The 20,397-nt window shown below is 42.5% G+C and overlaps 2 protein-coding genes and 1 non-coding gene across 4 annotated transcripts; 2 read left to right on the plus strand and 1 right to left on the minus strand.

Moving 5' to 3' along the window:
- Positions 1–483: 483 nt before the first annotated feature.
- On the minus strand, positions 484–589 carry LOC125174211 (U6 spliceosomal RNA). The gene has a single exon (XR_007155334.1). It is a non-coding gene; the product is annotated as a U6 spliceosomal RNA (small nuclear RNA).
- Positions 590–5,748: 5,159 nt separating this feature from the next.
- On the plus strand, positions 5,749–7,350 carry LOC125172950 (gamma-crystallin C). 2 transcript variants are annotated; one of them, XM_047871604.1, is made up of 3 exons: positions 5,749–5,757; positions 5,868–6,110; positions 7,075–7,350. In XM_047871604.1, the coding sequence occupies exons 1-3, from the start codon at positions 5,749–5,751 to the stop codon at positions 7,348–7,350; spliced, it is 528 nt and encodes a 175-aa protein (XP_047727560.1). The 2 variants fall into 2 exon arrangements, with proteins under 2 accessions (XP_047727560.1, XP_047727561.1); XM_047871605.1 differs by having other exon boundaries at positions 7,078–7,350.
- Positions 7,351–12,053: 4,703 nt separating this feature from the next.
- Positions 12,054–13,768, plus strand: LOC125173100 (gamma-crystallin D). The gene is made up of 3 exons (XM_047871926.1): positions 12,054–12,062; positions 12,154–12,396; positions 13,496–13,768. Exons 1-3 carry the CDS (start codon positions 12,054–12,056, stop codon positions 13,766–13,768), a joined length of 525 nt encoding a protein of 174 aa, XP_047727882.1.
- Positions 13,769–20,397: the final 6,629 nt, after the last annotated feature.

Raw genomic sequence — 20,397 nt, forward strand, 5'->3', positions numbered from 1 at the left:
ACTGCAGACATGGAAATTATCCTGAAATACCTGAACTGAAAGCATGTAAAATTAGAGACCCTGGACGTCACTGATCAAGCTTTTCTTTGTGAAAATTATATTTCCATCCCTGGGGAACAGGCAAAGAGAACGGTATCCTCCCTCTAATCCCAGCATTAAAAAAAAAAGCCAACAGAGGGGAGTAATGGTGGCGGGAGAGGGATAACGCTCAAACTAGTCTCTCACTTATGCTTCCTCCTCTCTCTCCTCTCTTGAAAGTGCACACTGGAGCCTCAGAGAGGTGAAAGGGTCTGAGATGAAAGCAGGCTCCAAGAGTGGAATGCAAGAAGGGATACCCTACAGGATCCCACTTACCTTTTCCCCAGGATGATGAAAACACAATTCAAGATAACCCTAGTGTCAGCCTATATACCCTATACACACCAGTATTTCACATAGGTCCTAGTTTGTAATAAGCCCAGGTTTTAGATCTTTTTTTTTTTTTTTTTTATGGAATGCTTCAAGAATTTTCACATCATCCTTGTGCAGGACCATGCTAATCTTCTCTATACTGGTCCAATTTTAGTATGCATGCTGCCAAAGTAAGCACCAGAATCTAAATCTTTTTATTCCTTTTCCTCTTTTCTCTCCCTTTGAATCTATAGCATCTTCTGGCCAATCTAACCTTATAGAAGACCCACCAAGCAAAGTAACTGAGGTCATTCCATAAAGAAGTGCCAAGAACTGCCATACTGATGGATACCCTCAAAGAGTGCTCCTCCTTGTGGGTTCTCTCTCCAATGATCCTTCCTCGCTGCCACAGGGTTAGGTCCTGATGTTAGTTTTGTCCTGTTCCTTCTCCTCCAGACTTTAGGAGTTCTTCTTTGTGGGTTTATTAAAGCTAAAGTGACAATCACAACCACCCGAGCAAGAAGAAATGTATTATGTTTAACACGAAAGCCAATTTGATCCAAATGGAATGCCATAGGAGTTAAGCAGAGGTGGGTCATTGGTTGCCCCCTGTCTTCTTGTCATTTATTGAACAGTCCTCAAAGACAAGCGGAGAAAGAGAACCAGAGGCTGGGGCTGTGATGGTGATGCTTTGTCTCTCTCCCAGCCTCTTTGTTTGGGATAGTTTGGTCTACGTAGCTGCCAACCGGTTGACCTTTTCTCATTTAACCAAGCCTGTATGTGATACAAATGCTACATGAATTATCAGGAAGCAGGAGGGTGGGCTCAAGATCAACTGCTGGCTGGACCTCGGACACTAGCAATACTCTGGAATTGGCCACTGCTGTTGTGACAGTAACTTGGCATCTCAGGAAACACAAAAATTAGACAGAATGACCAAGGAACAGAGGGTTTAGGGGACAACACAACATTCCTGTTTTCTCTCTTTTGCTTACTCATCTCCCCTGTTATAAAGGCCCATTAAATAGATCAAATGCAGAGTGCTTGTGTCATCCTACACATTGAAAGTTGCAAATACTGAACTCTGATGGGAGCCCATATGCCTGTTGTGCTGAGCATTCAAAATAGATCTCATGGACTATCGCAACAATGGGTTTCAGACTAGGGAATAACATTCATATCCTCCAGGCATTTAATGAGTTGCCTTTATGTGCCTGTCTGTTTTGCCGATCAGTGAGAATACAAAAATAAAGGTGGAATAGTCCAGAAATGAGCTCTCCTCAGTTATTTCGAGGAACTGATGTCTAAACAACATAATTAGATAAGCGATCATCACCATCACAGTGGTATGAGCAAGATGCTTGGTAGAACCAAGTAGGCAGCACTGAATTCAGCCTGAAAGATTAGGAAAGGTTCAAGAAAATCTTCATAGAGGAATTGATACCTGAGTTGAACCTTTAAAAAAAGGGGTAAGATTTCTCTGGGTGAAAAACGTAGAACCGGTGTCTCAGTGGGAAGGATTGCTACATTAAAAAACAAAAGAAGCATATAGGACAAACTTCCAGCTGTGAGATGAATAAGTTCTGGATATCTAATGTACAGCATAGTGATTATAGTTAATAATACCGTATTATAAACTTGAGAGTTGCTAAGAGAGTAGATCTGAAATGTTCTCACCACAAAAAAAATTAATTATGGGATGTGACACAGGTGTTAGCTAACACTATGGTGGTAAGCATCTTGTAATATACAAATGTATCAAATCAATATGTTGTACACATTAAACTTATATAATGTAATATTTCAATTATATCTCAGTAAAACTAGGGGGTAAATGAGAAATGTGAAAATAACATTGTGCATTTGGGAAACTACAAGTGATTCAGAGATCCAGACAGACAGAGGATCTCGGGTCAGGTATGCCATGCTAAGGAACTGGTACTTGATTCTGGCTCAGGTCATGATCCCAGGGTTGTGGTATTGACCTCCATGTCAGGCCCTGTGCTGAGTGTAGAGCCTGCTTGAGATTCTCTCTCTCCCCCCAACCTGCTCTTCTCCCCTGCTTGTGCGCGCTCTCTCTCTCTAAAAAATATTTTAAAATAAAAAAATGCCATGGACTGGATGACTTAAGCAAACATTTCTTTCTCATAGTTCTGGAGACTGGGGAGTCTAAGGTCAGAATGCCAATAGATCTAGTGTCCAGTGAGAGCCAGCTTCCTTGTCCAAGGAGAGGAAGCAAGCTCTTTCCTGGCTCTTCTTATAAGGACACTAATTCTAACATGATATCTTCATCCTCATGACCTAGTTATCTCCCAAGGCCCCATCTCCAGACATCATCACACTGGAGTTTAGGGTTTCAACATAATGAATTTGGAGGGGACACAAACATTTGGTCCACAGCAAGAACATGACTTGATGCATTTTGCTTCTTTTTACTTTATCTTATTTAAAAAAATTTTTTTTTTATTTTAGAGAGGAAGAGAGCACAAGCAGGGGAGAGGGTGACAGAGACAGAGACAGAGAGAGAATCCCAAGCAGGCTCCACACTCAGCATGGAGCCCAACTCAAAACTTGATCCCATGACTCTGAGATCATGACCTGAGCTGCAATCAACAGTCAGATGCTCAACTGAGCCACCCAGGCACTCCTATGTGTTTTGCTTCTGATCACCCTGGCATCCTGACAGAATGTAGTTTGGAAGAAGGCAAGGCTGGACAGAGTCAGGAGACGGCGGAGTCTAGTTGAGATATCGTGAGAGTCCAAGAAAGGCAACTGCAGTGATGGTGTTAGGGGGGTGTTGGAGGAGTGGGTAAAGGAAGGGAAGACAGGGGCCCCAGAGAGAAAGAGAAAGATCTGAAAAAAACAAGACTGAAGTTTAGTACTATGCATTTTCTGACCCTTTCACCTCTTTTCCTGCCTAGTCAGCTTTATCTAGTCAGCTATATCATACTGGTATCTCTGTTTGGTTCTCTTTTTATGTGCATATAAAACTTTGTAGAACAAAGCAGAGAGCTCTTCTGCCTACGTGTTTAAGGAAAATGATGCGTAAGTGTTAATAAAACATTAGCTGGAGGTGGCTAAAACATGTTTTCTTTACAAAAAAAAAAAAAAGAGTAAACCAGAGTAGTATTTTTTAAAGTTTGATGCAAGAATGATCTGGTGTGGGTTAGAAATACAGATTCCTGGAGTCTTTTCCACATCTAATCATGCAAAATCTCAGGAGAGGAGAGGACCTGACAATTCGCAGTTTTAACAAGCACAGGTGATTCTTATGCTCACTGGAGTTTGAAAGCCACCAAAAGAAAGCCACTAGATGATTTCTAAAGTGCCCCCCTCCATATATATATATATATATATATATATATATATATATATATACACATGTATATACACATATATATGCAAAATGGATTCATAGCAAAGAAATTTTTCAGGCATCTTTGAGAGGATTGCGTATGTTTGAGAGATTAATAGGCTGAAGTCAGCATTGTCACACTATTACTAACAGGAGACATGTACTTAATGCTCATTTGTGCCAAGTGTGTGCCAAACACATTGCACACATAATCCCATGTATTCATGTCAGTGTCCCTCAGCCAAAGACCCCCAGAATACCTGTCACAAAACAAGTTGGTTTTATTACTTGTCACAGCAAGGGAAAACACACACCATGGGAAAGCACGGGGGGGTCTCAGCAAAGGATGTTATTATGGGATCCGTACTTTGGTTGGGTGATTTGGGGAAGAGTCTGAAGAAGCAGGGGTTCAGTCTAAACTGGATGTTGTAGGGGCGCCTGGGTGGCTCAGTTGGTTGAGCGGCCAACTTCGGCTCAGGTCACGATCTCACGGTCCGTGAGTTCGAGCCCCGCGTCGGGCTCTGTGCTGACAGCTCGGAGCCTGGAGCCTGTTTCCGATTCTGTGTCTCCCTCTCTCTGACCCTCCCCCATTCATGCTCTGTCTCTCTCTGTCTCAAAAATAAATAAACGTTAAAAAAATTAAAAAAAAAATAAATAAACTGGATGTTGTCAGAAAGTGGAGGTAATGTTATGATTCGACATCTCAATAAATCTACTCATGGGGAGGGTAGCCTAGAAGAAGGATGAAGCTACAGTTAATTGTGGGGGCTGAGAGGGGTGGTGTTTGGTATTGTGTGGGTGACACGGTGACTTTGCTTTCGCGTGTGCTTAACATTGTGAAGTGACCTTATTTTGTCTCACTGCATCCTGATCTCAGAGGAACCCTGCCGGCAGCTGGTATTCTGTGAGGCAGCTCTCAAGTGAGAGGGAGAGAGACAGAGGGAGAGCGAGGGGGAGGGGAGAGTGAGAGTGGGGAGGGGGCTCTCTCTCGTTCCCCTCTCTCTTCCTCTCGAGAGACTCTCTCTCTCTCTCTCTCTCTCTCTCTCTCTCTCCCATCTAACAGAGGAAAAACGTGCCCTAGCTCTGAATGCCAGGACAGCTTCTGTAGGCAAATACCGCTCTTGTTTTCTTCTTTCTTTCTTTTTCAACTTACTATATCCCATGAGATAAGTACCATGAAATAACTCAGGTTCTGAGAGGTCACGTGGCTTGCCAAGTTCATGTGGCTCCTCAGTGGACATTCTGAGCCTGCAAAGCTTTACTGCCTCCCCGGGCCCAACAAAGGGAAGTATGCCAAAAAACAATATACTTCTTAGTCTTGGGCCCAGAGCCCCTAGAAACAAACCTTTCCTTTGGTTCTTATGACAAGTTGACTTGCAGGGGCTGATTTCTCGTACATGAAGTACGCCCACCAAAGGAGTAGTAGCTATGTCTTAAAGCAGCAGATCACCACAGTCAAAACTAGCAAAGATCAGAAACCAAACCTGTGTCCTGCACCAGACTGGCTAATCGTATAAAGGAAAAAAAATGTTAAGTCACAGTGGCCTCTGTCATCAAGGAAAATTAGGCCATGTTTGTGGCATTCCACATCACAGCCCCTGGAAGTGGGGGGGGGGGGGGGCACTGCTATAAAGGCATAGATTTTCTCATAGAAATTACACGGGGCATAACTGAATCATATCCGTAGCGACATGAATTTCAGGTCAAAAGTTCAGATTGAGGTGCTGATAAATTTAGAAAATACTAAGAATCCACATAAAAGCAACTCTAGGGACTCAACCAGGACGCATTCAGAACAGCGTTAGAATATACCAGAGAATGAGGGCAAACTCTACAGGCATTTCCACTGAATGCAGCGTGTAAAAGGGATCCATAAAATCCCCTTACTCACCCCCGGGGGCCCCTTTTGTGTTGTTCTTGCCAACGCAGCAGCAGCCTGGCTATATAGACCCGCGGCGCTGCCGGCCCAGCGCACTGAGCTCGCACATCCGTGTCAACCAGCCATGGGGAAGGTGAGCAGGATACAAGTTAAAGAAAAAGAGACATCAAGAGAGAGAAAATGCCTCTGTACCAGATCTGTTGGGAGCAACTGATTTAATTCAGAATTATTCTTCCTTTGCAGATCACCTTCTACGAGGACCGGGGCTTCCAGGGCCGCTGCTATGAGTGCAGCAGCGACTGCCCCAACCTGCAGCCCTATTTCAGCCGCTGCAACTCCATCCGCGTGGACAGCGGCTGCTGGATGCTCTACGAGCAGCCCAACTACTCGGGCCGCCAGTACTTCCTGCGGCGCGGGGACTACCCGGACTACCAGCAGTGGATGGGCCTCAGCGACACGGTCCGCTCCTGCTGTCTCATCCCCCAGGTGAGTCCTACCTCATTTCCATCACGCTGCCTGAGTGTCCTCACTGGATTACTGGGGGGTTAACGTGAGGCAGGTTTTCTTTTAAAGACACGGAAGGGCAGAGTGGGCTTTAGTTGCTGCCTAAGCCCAGAGAGATAAATGCACAGAAACAGCAGAGAATATGAGAAGAATTCGCTCATGGGAAGAGTCGGTCTTAGTTTTAATTTTTGCTACCATTATGTCAATTACAAAGTTTTGTTACCATTATGTAACAAATGTAATATACAGAGATAGAGACCGAAACTTGCGAATGAGGAGCTGGTTGGACGTAAGAAGGTAGTATTTCGAACAAATTAACTAAAACTTTTTTAAATTGTAATTTTAATTAGTAGTAAGGAACTGACGATGAATGAATTAGATACGTTCCACCACAGACTTGTAAAAATGGAAACTCTATTGTTAATACAGGCTATTCTAAGTTTGTGTCCAACTTTGGAGAAGGGAATTGCCCTTGATTTGGAAAAGCGGTTGAATTCTGGTTCCAAGTGACTAATTAAACCAGTTTTCACTGAAGTATGTAATTTTAAAAGTCCAACTTTATTTGTACACTTATATGTATATAAGTTGGGGAGATGATACTCATATTCAAATAATACTAGTTAAAATACTTTGTATTTTTCCCCAAAATATACATTTGACTTATCACCTAGGAATCAATGGAAATTAGGGAATTAGGAGTCTAGATATTTGAATTCTTAATGCATTCTAACCCAGACTTAGAACGTCTTAAAATTTATATTTCCCAGATATGAAACAAAAATTGAATATGCAAATATTTGTTAAATGCTGGTAGAACACAGAGCTATCCACAGCATATGCAGCAATCTCAGAGTCTCAGTTTTGACACTGGTAGTCCCATCCCCCAACCTACCAAATTCATCTGTTGTTTGGTTGCTTCTTCTGCTCCTTGTCTTTGTGGACCAAGCAGACGAGCTCTCACAGGCTGCGACTGTATGAGAGAGAGGACCACAAAGGCCTCATGATGGAGCTGAGCGAGGATTGCTCCTGCATCCAGGACCGCTTCCACCTGAGTGAGGTCCGCTCCCTCCACGTGCTGGAGGGCTGCTGGGTCCTCTATGAGATGCCCAACTACCAGGGGCGGCAATACCTGCTGAGGCCCCAAGAATACAGGCGGTACCACGACTGGGGGGCTGTGGATGCTAAGGCAGGCGCATTGAGGAGGGTGGTGGATTTATACTAAAATAGGTTCACACTACCATTTTCTCAATTTGGAACCTAATAAAGTATTTAGTCTGTATTGTTGGCAACTGCTGACTTCTGTTTTTCTTTCATTGTGTGCCAATTAATTTACTTCTAAAGGCTCCCTGTTAAAGGTTGAGGTGTGACTAGGTGGGGAGGGCTCAGTTCTAGAAGCACTTCAAGGTAGAATGAGTCTGGAACAGGCTCCCACGTGGGGGTGGAGGGATGAGGTAGCCTGTCTAAGAAGAAAAGGGAAGTCAAGGTAGAAAAATGGGAGAGGGTGACTGGTGAGGAGGGAGGCGTTCAGGTGAGGGTCTTGAGGAACAGCATTCTAGGAGTTTCCTTCTGACCCAGCAGGTGAGTGGAAGCCATAGGAGGTCCCAGATGAGCAGTGAAGAGAAGCCCATTTGGCAAAAAGCCTGTTTAGGCTACATAAGGAATTGTAGTATTGTTTACTTTTGAGCACAGTATTACATGACTAATGTCAAAGCTGCCAGTGGACATTGCCATACTTTTGGGTGGGTCATAGATCCCCCTTCCTTTTCTAAAATGGCTCCAGCCCCCAGTGCATGTCTTGGCCAGTATATCCCCTGGGCCAAACCCTACCTGAAGTGCAGCTAATGCAGAGCAATTAATGAGATATATGTAAATATTTTAAATAGACTTTGATTGAAGTAAAACCTGCTTGCTCACAAGTAAAGCCTTGCATGTTGAAAAAAATTGAAAATCTTTCCATTAGTAGAGAATTAATTTATTTTTAAAATTTTTCCTCTGAAGAAAAGCCTCCTATAATCCTACTACTTTACAAACTCTATAAAGAAAGAAGTAGAGAGGGTCCTTCTGATCCCACTCTTTATTTCCTAGCGCTTTTTTTTAATGTTTATTTTATTTTTGAGAGAGACAGAGACAGAATGCGAGTGGGTTAGGGGCAGAGAGACAGGGAGACACAGAATCCGAAGCAGGCTCCAGGCTCTGAGCTGTCAGCACAGAGCCCGACGCGGGGCTCAAACTCATGAGTTGTGAGATCATGACCTGAGCCGAAGTTGGACGCTCAACCGACTGAGCCATCCAGGCGCCCCTATTCCCCAACCCTGTTTACACTTGATGGGCACCCTTCTTGAATTTTTTCCCTGTTTATATTGACATCTCATGAAATGCATGCTTTTTATTTATTTACTTACTTGCACATATTAGTCTGCAGCTTGCTTTTACCATGAAAAATGATACGGACATAGATCTAGTTACGTATCTTATTCTATTTAATGGCTGCAGTGCGTTCCATTATTTGAAGACCCCCTAGATTATTTTACCATTTACCCATTGGTGACTGGGCTTGTCCAAGTTTCCTTTTACAAACAAGGCTGCAAAGAATATCATTGTACATGTACCTTTATCTACACATGCCATAACTTTTGGAGGATAGAGACCTAGGAGTGAGACCGCCCAATCAAAGCACAAGTTATTTTTAATTTTATTAGACTCTGCCCAATTACTGGCCACCCAAAGATCCTAACTTTTTTGAGTTAGTATCTTCACCGTTTTCTAAGCACCTACCATAGGCCTGTCATATGTTAGTACTGGGGATGAAACAACCCAAACAAATGAAAGGCATTGTCCCTACCACCACAGAGCTCTACCCAGAAATACGAGATGCTTACGTTAAACATAAGTATGTAATCACTTTTTAAAGTCAAGTACTTTTCAGGTACTAAATAATACATATATAATCACTTTTGTTTATCAAGTACTTTTATTTAGTACTTTAAAGTCATCCGGAGACAAATTTCTAGGGAAAATAAATGGAGTAATATTTATTTACATATTTCTTATGATACCAAATGGCTCAAATCATGATATCAAATCAAATGATTCTCAGTAGCTTAGGTTTCCCAGACCAGTTTTCTTTAAATAGAGACCAACATAAGATTGCCAATTTTTGTTTTGCCAAGCAAGGACACTTAAAATTTAAACAAGACAGCAAAATTGTAAAACTAAGCACCATCTCTTCGTACATCATTTTACAAAAGAAGAGACATTTACAAAAGGACACTTTAATACCCCAAGATACACAAGCTCCTAGTAAACTATGGCTCAGACCAAGGAAGATTGCTTGGGATTTTGCTCTGATGTATAGTGTTTTCATCTGGCAAAAACTGAGCAGAGTTTGAAAACTCTTGTTTGAGGCTGCAGCTCAATGCCCTCAGGGGCCTGAGAAATGATGTAAATAAAATAAAACAACTTCCTATAGACAACAAGGAGTGATGACGAGTATGGGGAGCTATGGGTTGTGCAAACCAACCTAAAGCATCATGAAAAACATCTAAACATTGTGCCGGCCAAATAAAACACATCCCAGTTCCCACAGCCCTCGGGGCTGCCAATGGTCATTTCCACGCTGGTGTGAAAGCTGGGGACAGCCACCACCAATGGCTAACACGGGACTTCCCAGCACACCCAATACCGCCATGAAATGCCCGCAGAACCCAACCGTAGAGCCTGGGAAAGTGAGAAGACAAAACCCCAACAATGACTGCAGTTCAATTTTCTGTCCATCCTAGTGGAATGAGACTTAGATTCATGAAATATTTCAACAATAGAAAATAAGGAAAGGGGTACTTCTCATACACTTCATTCTGTAGACTGATATTTACAGCAGCTACAAAAATCTTTGACTCTGCGTGCAGTAAAATTTAACCTAAACTCGTCTCTTTTGCCTTCACTTTTGTTTGAAACCACCTGAATATTTCGGGAGTGACAAAGGGCTACTTCCCAGACTAGAGCTCAGGACTGAGGGTGCCTGATCCTTATCTCTTATTCTCCCTCCAAAGACAGTCCCCATCAGTCATTCCAGGCAACTTGTACAGACCTCTGCTTCAGTGCCACAGGCGTGAGGATTCTCAAGTCTTAGCTTATGTTCACTTAGCACACTAAGTGCAATTTGAGGCTTTGGTCTGACACACATTTGTCAATCCAGGAATTCTCTGTAGAGCATTAAAATCAAGGCACATTTGGCCCGAGCCAATCACTTTTCAGCTCTGTGAAAACTGTGAGTTGGTTTTTCTTTCTTTTTCCTTGTCTCTCCAGGCTGAAATAAAGCCTTTTCTCTTCCTAGTCAATGAAAATACCAAACCCAACTCCCTTGTTTGGTCCTCTACATGTATCATAAATGTGTAATTGTATTGGTGGTCCCCACAGCCCACTCCCACCATGCTCCTCTGGGTGTTCCCTGGGGCTCTGCATTTGGTTCTTTCTCATGTTTTACTATTTTTACCTCTCAACACTCTCCCCGCAGAAACAACTCTGAGCAAAACGACAATTTTAACCTTTTTATTTTGTTAATGATTAATTTTTAAATTATTAATTAAAATGATGATTTTTTATTCTGCTTATTTTTCCACTCTGTAAACAGAAGTAATTTTGCAAACATATGCCTTTATCTAGTGGTTAACAAGAACGGAAATCATCATATTGTACGTTAGTTGGTGTTTATTCACAAATACAGACCTACAAAGACTTATGACCCAAAGTCAAGACAAAGTATTTCCATGAGACAACACAGGACTGTGAATAATTCTTTGGACATGAAAGAGGCCAAAGGCATAGGTCATCTTCCACTCCAGTGCTCTTTCCAGCCCATCAAACTATTCTCTTCCAGGCTAATAAATACTTTCTAAAGTCTTCCTAGAGTCTCAGCTTCCAGATTTATTCCTTCCTCTCCCCACACCATTTTAGCTATAACTTCTCTTTGTGTTCACGCAGTTAATCTCCTTTGAGTCAAAAGCTTTGCGTACTCTTGTTCCCCAGAGAAAAAGGGGTATCGGGATTCCTACCAGAAATGGGTTTTCTAGGAATTGGGTTTTATTGTATAATAACCTGAGAGGCCATCGATTTTTGTGTTTTCACTTTTTCTTATTTCCTCCAACTTAGGAATTTCCCTTTTCATTCTTCTTTCTGAGATGAAGCCTCTTAACACTGCTCTCCCTTTTGAATTACAATTGGCCACGCTGAAACATCTAATCCTCAGTCTACCTCCAGACAGGACTGTAATGAATTCCGACCAGACACCTCAGATCTGTGCTTGCTGGTGTGTTCTTATTGTCGTTGCTATTGTTTGGCATACCTGCAAGTCCGAAGCTTTGTAAATTCCCTTGATAAAACATTCCAGTAACTTACACCCTTCAATAAGAAAATTCTCTTAAAGAACTACTTTGGAATTTTCAACATTTAGCTAAGGTCATGCTCTTCCTATTCACAATTAATACAATATCGTGGCACATACGTCATATGATAGTTCTCGCAGATTAATTTTATATTGACCATATTAAGACTCTGCTTTTTTTTTTTTGCTCCTTCAGTTACATTTTGTTGTTTTTCCCCAACCTATACAAGTAGAAGGATCGACTATATATGAAATGGCTGAAGCTCTGCTTCTATTATTAAATAAACAATGCTCCAAATTACTTTTTTTTTTTCAAACGGTGTCAATAGCATCAGACAGTGATAGCAACCCGAATACTCCAGAGAGAATGGGACCAAAACCCACAATGAGCCGGTGGACTTTGACAGCAAAGAGAAAAAAGAGCACAATGAGCCCCTCCTCACCCCGCGGGCCCCTTTTGTGTTGTTCTTGCCAACGCAGCAGCAGCCCTCGTGCTATATAGACCCGCGCGCCGGCGGCCCATCACTGACCTCCATCCACCAGCCATGGGGAAGGTGAGCCCAGCGCAGCCGCAGGCCGGGAGGGGCCCCCGCGCCCCGGGGCTGCGGGCCAGGCCTCTGAGCCTTTCCTCCCCTTGCCTTGCAGATCACCTTCTACGAGGACCGGGGCTTCCAGGGCCACCACTACGAGTGCAGCAGTGACCACTCCAACCTGCAGCCCTATTTCAGCCGCTGCAACTCGGTGCGCGTGGACAGCGGCTGCTGGATGCTCTATGAGCAGCCCAACTACTTGGGCTGCCAGTACTTCCTGCCGCGCGGGGACTACCCGGACTACCAGCAGTGGATGGGCCTCAGCGACGCGGTCCGCTCCTGCCGCCTCATCCCCCACGTGAGTCCAGCCCCGTGACAGGACACAGAATCGGTAGTTTCAAGCAAAGGCTAACCATCGGGAGTAGTGATCATCAAGAATAATTGAGTCTGGACAAAAGACCAGCTATGGTAGAGTAGCTCAATGTCATTTGCCCCAGACAGAAGCAAAGTGTTACCCAGGCACCAATGAATCAACAAATATTTACTCAGCAACAATGTGTTGGCTGGCCTGGACATGTAAAAGCTATGGGTCCTGTCCTGGAACAACTTACAATGGAGTTGTAGAAAAAGCACTAATATCCCATAGAAGAGTAATGAACTGCTAGAATATACCGTAGTCACAGAGCGGTGAGGCATTGTAAAGGAAACTTTTACAAGGGTTAATGTTTAAAAGACTTTTCTTTCTTTTGCTCCCCACTTGCATATTTTGATTTACCGGACCTATACAAATAAAAGTGCTTTCTCTCAATGGAGAGAAACACAGAGAAATTTTATGCACATACCCATGTATATTTCAAATATGTGTTTTTTTTTTAAAACACTAAGGTTTTTGAAAAACGAGTCCTTGGGCTTACTGATTTTTCTTTCTCATTTTTCCTTATTGTATTCATAAATAATTCAATGAGAATCAATGATTTCTGAGAGACTTAAGATGCTTAACTTTGCTTTCCACAGAAACAGAAACATCCAAGTCCCTGGTGATTTTTCCAAGATTTATTTTAAATCCAATGCAAGATCATTCATTTCATAGGCTGCTTTTACTGTTCAAAGACACCTGCTTGAAAAATTAAAAATATTTCCCCCAAATGGAAAAAGTAGTAATAAGCTGTTAAAGGTTTGGGTTTCTCTCTGGTGGGGTATACTGAACTCGGTTAATAGTTTATCCTGGGAAATTTTGAACACAGAAAGAGTGGAATTTCCTTCTTAATTCTTTCCATCACACTTTATGGTCTTGAAAAGGTACCGAATTTCCACCTTTGAAAATGGAGAGTATATTAATATGGAGAATTAGTTAGGGCTTATCCTATATTACAAAATACCTTGAGCTGGACTGCCTGAATGTGTTACATCCATTTCATAGTTTGCTTTTCTCCTCTTTCCATCTCTGGATGGGTCAGGCTGGCTCCCACAGAATCAGGCTCTACGAGAGGGAAGATTACAGAGGCCAGATGGTAGAGATCACTGAGGACTGCCCGTCTCTTCAAGACCGCTTGCACTTCAATGAGATCTACTCCCTCCACGTGTTGGAGGGCTCCTGGGTCCTCTACGAGATGCCCAACTACCGGGGACGGCAGTACCTGCTGAGGCCAGGGGACTACAGGCACTACCATGACTGGGGGGCCACGAGTGCCCGAGTGGGCTCTTTGAGGAGAGTCATGGATTACTATTGAAATATTTTTACTCTACCTTATTCTCCATCTGGAAATAAAATATTTTCTGTGTGCTCCTGGCATTGGTTTTCTTGTGTTTTTCTTTTGTCCTCCTCTTATTTTATTGTTTTATTCACTCACACACACATACGCACAACCACACAGCACAAGCGGAAACCAAGATGTGTGATCCATAACAAATAAAACACACCTCTCACAATAAAAACGTGCCTTCGTGTTAAGTACAACTTTACAATTGGCAAAACATTTTTACAATACATTGTCACATGTGATTCTCTGGTCTTTAAACAAGCTGTTGCTTCAAAACAGATTATTAAAAATCTGTTTAGATTTCGTTTTTTCTCTGAGGTGTGAGGATGTGAAAACTGAGGTTCAGAGATAGCAGGACCCACTTTTTAAAACAGAGATTCTGAAAACACACACACACACACGCACACACAGGGATCCTGAAGCTAGGTTACCATAATGGGCTTCAGAAGGTTTTGAATCCCCTAAACTGTATGTACACATTGAGTTCATGAATCTCTGGCAGAGTCTCTTGCTAACTGAGGCTGTCACGTGACACTCTCTGGATATGGAAACATAAGTGAAAGAATGCTGATGGAGAGAGAAGAGATGGTTCTGGAAAAACTTTTGCCTTCCTGATGAAAAGGAGTGGCTGCCCCTGGTGCCACAGTTCTTTCCTCTTTCAGGCATTTTATACCCAAGAGGGGACAAGTGTGGGGGAAATGCCACAGTTTCAGAAATGCTGGCCTTAATGTGGTCAAGCCCCTGAAACAATGTTTATTGGTCAGGCTCTCCAGAGAGCAGAACCAATAGGATAGAGAGAGAGAGAATATGAGATTTATGGTAAGTATTGGCTCCCTAACAGAGACTGAGAAGCCCCACGATCTGTAAACGGGAGAGCCAGGAGGTGTTATATTATAATTCAGTCCGAGTCCAAAGGCCTGAGAACCAGGAGAGCTAGTGTCTGAGGGAAAGAGAAGATGGACGTCTCAGTTCAAGCAGAGAACTAATTTGTCCTTTCTCCACCTTTTTCTTCTACTCAAGGCCCTCAACATTTTGGATGTTGCATTCACTTACATTGGTTCTTCTACTTTCTGCTCTGTCTTGTGTTCTCATTGCTAGAATTTTAGAAAGGAGGATTGGTGTGTATGTTCAAAGACTGATCTGATCAAGTCATTTCCCGGCTTAAAAAGCTTTGATATTCCTCCACCGTCCACAGGAAAACAATTCTTACAAGAACCCAGCCCCAGCCCATCTACTTCATCCCCTATTACCTGACTCTCCTGACCCACCTGAGTCCTCCAAGCACACCAAGCATTTTCACATCTCTTTGTCTTTGCTCACATCTTTTCCATACCTGAAGTATTCTTCCCCACCTTCCCCCTGGTGAGCAGCTCCTTCTCCAAAGCTTGATCACAATTCACCCTAATCTCTCAGCCAAAAATGAATCTGAATCACTTCAGAAGCAGAAGCCCCACATCAAATGGACGAGCGATATGGGAATCTAGTAGCTCATGTGATAGGAAGTCTTAGGACAGCACAGGATTTAGGGATGGTTGATTCAGCAGCTCAGCAATGCTAGCAGGGCCCTGGGTTTTGTCTGTCTCCCACCATGTTTAGAACCTGCATCATCCTGAAGCTGGTATCACTGGTAACCATAGGAGAGCTTCTAGGCACAACTGGGACACCATACAAGGAAGGTTGGGTGAAGGCGAACACCCAACCATCGTCGCCTCCAACACAATGGTGTCCAGAGCACAAATCCCCAGGATTAAAGAGGACCTGGAAATGTTATCAGGTTCTTGAGTATAAGCTTTTGTGATATAAGCTAATTGGAATGGAAAGAATTAAGGGAGAAAGAGGTAGGAAGCCCGAGGAGGGGAAGGTACTAATAAAAAAAATTTAAGACACTAATTATATCAATTATTCTTTTATTTCTCATTATAAAGTGAGAGGATTGTAAGTTAAAATAAACTCTGTTTTAAATGCTGTTTAATTCCCTTTTAATTCCTACAATATAATTTGTTCTTACAACCTCAGTAGAATTATCAAGAAGTTAATATTAATAAAATTAATATAGATGTATTTTTGTCTTTTTGTTCGTGAAGTATGTTTTCAATTGTGGTAAAATATACATAACCTAAAATTTACCATTATAACCATTTTTAAGTGTTCAATTCAGTGGCATAAAGCACATTCAGAACGTTGTGCAAACATCAGCACTATTCATCTCCAGAGCTTTGTCATCACCCCAAACTGAAACTCTGCACTCATGAAACACTGACTCCCCATTCCCACTGCTCTGTAGCCCCTGGTAACCTCCGTTCTGCTTTCTGTCTCCATAAATCTGACTGCTGTATGTGCCTCAAATAAATGGAATCATATAATAGTTGTCCTGTCTGGCTCATTTCAGTTAGCATAGTGTTCCTGAGGTTTGCCCATGCTGTGGCATTTGTCAGAATTTCATTCCTTTTTAAGGCTGAATAATATTCCATTCAATGCACATACCACATGTTTTTCATCCATTCATCCCTCAAGGAGTATTTGGGTTGTTTCCATCTTTTGGTTATTGTAAATAATGCTGCTGTGAATGTTGGTGCACAAATACCTGTTTGTATCTCTGCTTTCAACAATTTGGGGTAGATGCACAGAAGTGACATTGCTGGATCATCTGGGAATTAGATGCTTAGCTTTTTTAAGCAACTTCCAAACAGTCTACCATAGTACCATTTTACATTCCCACTAGCAATGCACAACGTTCCCAATTTTTCCACATCCTCACCAACGGTTGTTATTTTTTTTGTTTTTTTACAAGAGCCATCCTCACAGATATGAAATAGTATCCCATTGTAATTTTGATTGCATTTCCCCAGTGATTAGTGATGTGGAGCATCTTTTTATATGATTATTGCCCATTTGTATATTTTCTTTGGAGAAATGTCTGTTCCTCTCATTTTATTAAAAATTGATGTTTTTTGGTTTTTTGGTTTTTGCTTGTTGTTGATGAGTTATAGGAGTTCTTAATGTACTTTGCATATCAGTGTCTTATCAGATATATTATTTGCAAATATTTTCTCACATTCCATGATCTTTCACTCCTTTTCACACAGAAGTTTTTATTTTGATGAAGTCCAATTTACCTATTGCCCATGCTTTAGTGTCACATCGAAGAAATCATTGCCCAGTTCAGCGTCATGAAAGTTTTCCCCTATGTTTTCCTTGAAGAGTTTTATGGTTTTAGTTCTTACATTTAATCCATTTTGAGCCAGTTTTTTATATGGCGTAGGGTAAGGGTCCAACTTCATTCTTTCGCATTTGGATATTCATTTTCCCCAGTACCATCTATTAAAAAGACTTCCCCCTTTCCAGTGAATGGTCTTGCCAACCTTGTCAAAATTCCGTTGACTACACGGGGAGGCTTTGTTTCGGAGTCTTTTATTCTCGTCCACCGGCCCCTGTGTCTATCATTATGCCAGTACCATGCTGTTTTCATCACTGTGGCTTTGCATATGTTTTGAAATCAGAAAATTCAAGTTCTCCAGCTCTGTTCTTCTTTTTCAAGATTCTTTTGAGTTTTAGGGTCCCTTGAGACTCGACGTGAATTTCAGGAGGGATTTCTTTTTATTCCTGAATCAAACATTGGAATTTCAATAGGGACTGCATTCAATCTGTAGATCACTTTGGGTTGTATTTATATCTGAACAATATTGAGTCTTCCAATCCATAAACACATGATGTATTTCCATTTATTTATATCTTCTTTCCTTCAGCAATATTTTCTACTTTTCGGTGTATAATATCCTTACTTTAAAAAGACTTAACATATGGGGAGCATTTTCCATGTCCTTAAATCATTTGAGAACATGATTTTTGGTAACTGCCTAGCACCTCGTCACACAGATGCTCTATAGTTTACCGAATTAATGCCCTATTTTTTTATATTATAAACAATGGTCTGATAAAGCATCACTATACATAATGTTTGCATGTACCTTTATTTCCTTTGGACAAATTCTTTTTTTTTTTTTTTTTTTTTTTTTTTAAATTTTTTTTCAACGTTTATTTATTTTTGGGACAGAGAGAGACAGAGCATGAACGGGGGAGGGGCAGAGAGAGAGGGAGACACAGAATTGGAAACCGGCTCCAGGCTCTGAGCCATCAGTCCAGAGCCCGACGCGGGGCTCGAACTCACGGACCGCGAGATCGTGACCTGGCTGAAGTCGGACGCTTAACCGACTGCGCCACCCAGGCGCCCCTCCTTTGGACAAATTCTTACAGATGAAACTATTAGATCAAAGAAGTGAAAATTAATAGGGGTGGGACTATGGGCAAAGGTATCTTTTTTTTCTTTTACCGTTTTAACCATTTTTTAAAAAAAAAACTTTTTTAACATTTATTTATTTTTGAGACAGAGAGAGACAGAGCATGAACAGGGGAGGGTCAGAGAGAGAGGGAGACACAGAATCAGAAACAGGCTCCAGGCTCTGAGCTGTCAGCACAGAGCCCGACGCGGGGCTCGAACTCACGGACCGTGAGATCATGACCTGAGCCAAAGTCGGACGCTTAACCGACTGAGCCACCCAGGCGCCCCCCGTTTTAACCATTTTTAACCGCATCGTGCAGTAGTGTTACCTATATGCACGTTGTTGTGCAGTGGGTCTTTAGAATTCTTTCACTTGCAGAACTGAAAAGAAGTTTTAAAATACATATTAATAGTACTTTTTTGACACAGGACTATGGTTTTAAATGTTTCTCCATAGTTTCCAAATATTCTATAAAAGAATGTGTAAAGGAAAGAATGTGAATAAGGCTTATTAAACTTGTGTGCAACAAATGAAATTTGTTCAGGGAAAACAATTTTTTAGCAGTAGACTTTAGTCACAACATTCCAAACTAAGGAATGAGATAGAGTGTATCAGGTTGTATCAAGTTGAGGAACAGCTTCTTCAAAAGCAGTGGTTTTTGGGGCACCTGGGTGGCTCAGTCAGTTAAGTGTCCAACTTCAGCTCTTGTCATGATCTTGCAGTTTGTGAGTTCAAGCCCTACATCAGGCTCTGTGCTGACAGCTTGGAGCCTGGAACCTGCTTCTGATTCTGTGTCTCCCTCTGTCTCTGCCCCCCTCCCGCTTGTGCTCTCTCTCTCTCAGAAAAAAAAAATTATATATATATATATATATATATATATATATATATATATATATATAGCAAGCAAGCAAGCAGTGGTTTTCAACCAGTGTTGATTTTGCTTCCCCAAGGAACATTTTTTTTTTTTTAATTTTTTTTTCAACGTTTATTTATTTTTGGGACAGAGAGAGACAGAGCATGAACGGGGGAGGGGCAGAGAGAGAGGGAGACACAGAATCCGAAACAGGCTCCAGGCTCTGAGCCATCAGCCCAGAGCCCCACGCGGGGCTCGAACTCCCGGACCGCGAGATCGTGACCTGGCTGAAGTCGGACGCTTAACCGACTGCGCCACCCAGGTGCCCCTCCCCAAGGAACATTTCTAATGTCTCGAGATATTTTTGGCTATCACAACTAGGAGAATACTACTACTAATATCTTGTGGGTTGACGCCAGGGATGCTGTTAAGCATCCTTAAATGCACAGGACAACTACCCCACCACAGAATTTTTTGACCCATAATGTCAAGATAGTGTGAGGCTGAGAAACTCTGCTCTAAAGAGAGCTGAGTTAAACTCTGCTCTGAAGGAGCCACCAGGGGTAGAGGTGGGGGTCTTGGCGGAGTCAGAGCCTTAACTACAGAGCAACCGCGGCTTGCCCAGGGCTAGGAAAGGTTAAGATTGTAGGATTTTTAACTTGTTACATTTGCATGTTAACTTGTATTCATCAGCAGCTAGAACTAACTAGCTTAGCACCTACTTTGCAAAATTATTAGTTAAATAGAAAGCTACAGAGTAAGAACAACAAACTTGCACCTCATGAATTCCAAAGGTGAGGGTTTCCTGGCCAGAGGTGCCCCAGCTGAGGCTCCAGAGATGGCCCTGGTCCCGCCCAGTGTCCGGGGAGCAGAGCAGAGGCCAGGTGCCTACACAGCACGCTTTCTAGGGGTCCAAGCCCCTGTCACCCCTCCTCAAGTGTGTCAGCATATCTGCTGTAGCCACTTGTCAGCCTGTAGGTTCAGAGAGGGGACCTCTTGGAGGGAAATCCCATCTAATTTCAAACGTATTGTGGAGAAGGCGGTTCTTGTCCCTGCTCCAACCCTCACTCCAAGGAAATGCTCTCTAATCCAGATGCCTCATGCTGGGGCCTATGCTGACCTCGGTCTCAGTCACTACCCGGCCTCGGTAGTCAAAAAGGAGATCATTCTGAAACTGTAAAAGATAACCCAAATACCTCATTACAATTATTAACTGGCTAAGGGCCTTTGCTCAGCTCCAAATTCCTAAACAGGCTTCATTTAAAGGCCCCAGAGGCACCAAGTGACAGTTTTAACGCGGGTCATCAGTTCGAAAGCACTGGAGAGTCTAAGAGGAAACATACAATAAGTCCCCCACCCCACCCCCGCCGTCATTATATAGAAAAGAGCGAGAGAAAATCCCCTCCTCACCCCGCGGGCCCCTTTTGTGTTGTTCTTGCCAACGCAGCAGCAGCCCTCGTGCTATA

Source organism: Prionailurus viverrinus, chromosome C1 (genome assembly GCF_022837055.1).
Source record: "Prionailurus viverrinus isolate Anna chromosome C1, UM_Priviv_1.0, whole genome shotgun sequence".
In the NCBI taxonomy this organism is placed as follows: domain Eukaryota; kingdom Metazoa; phylum Chordata; class Mammalia; order Carnivora; family Felidae; genus Prionailurus; species Prionailurus viverrinus.

Bases quoted from the DNA above. Each gene is read 5' to 3' on its own strand.
- LOC125172950 (XM_047871604.1), top strand. The intron at 6,111-7,074 runs GTGAGTCCTACC...TTGTGGACCAAG, and splicing joins CCTGCTGTCTCATCCCCCAG to CAGACGAGCTCTCACAGGCT.
- LOC125173100 (XM_047871926.1), top strand. The intron at 12,397-13,495 runs GTGAGTCCAGCC...TGGATGGGTCAG, and splicing joins CCTGCCGCCTCATCCCCCAC to GCTGGCTCCCACAGAATCAG.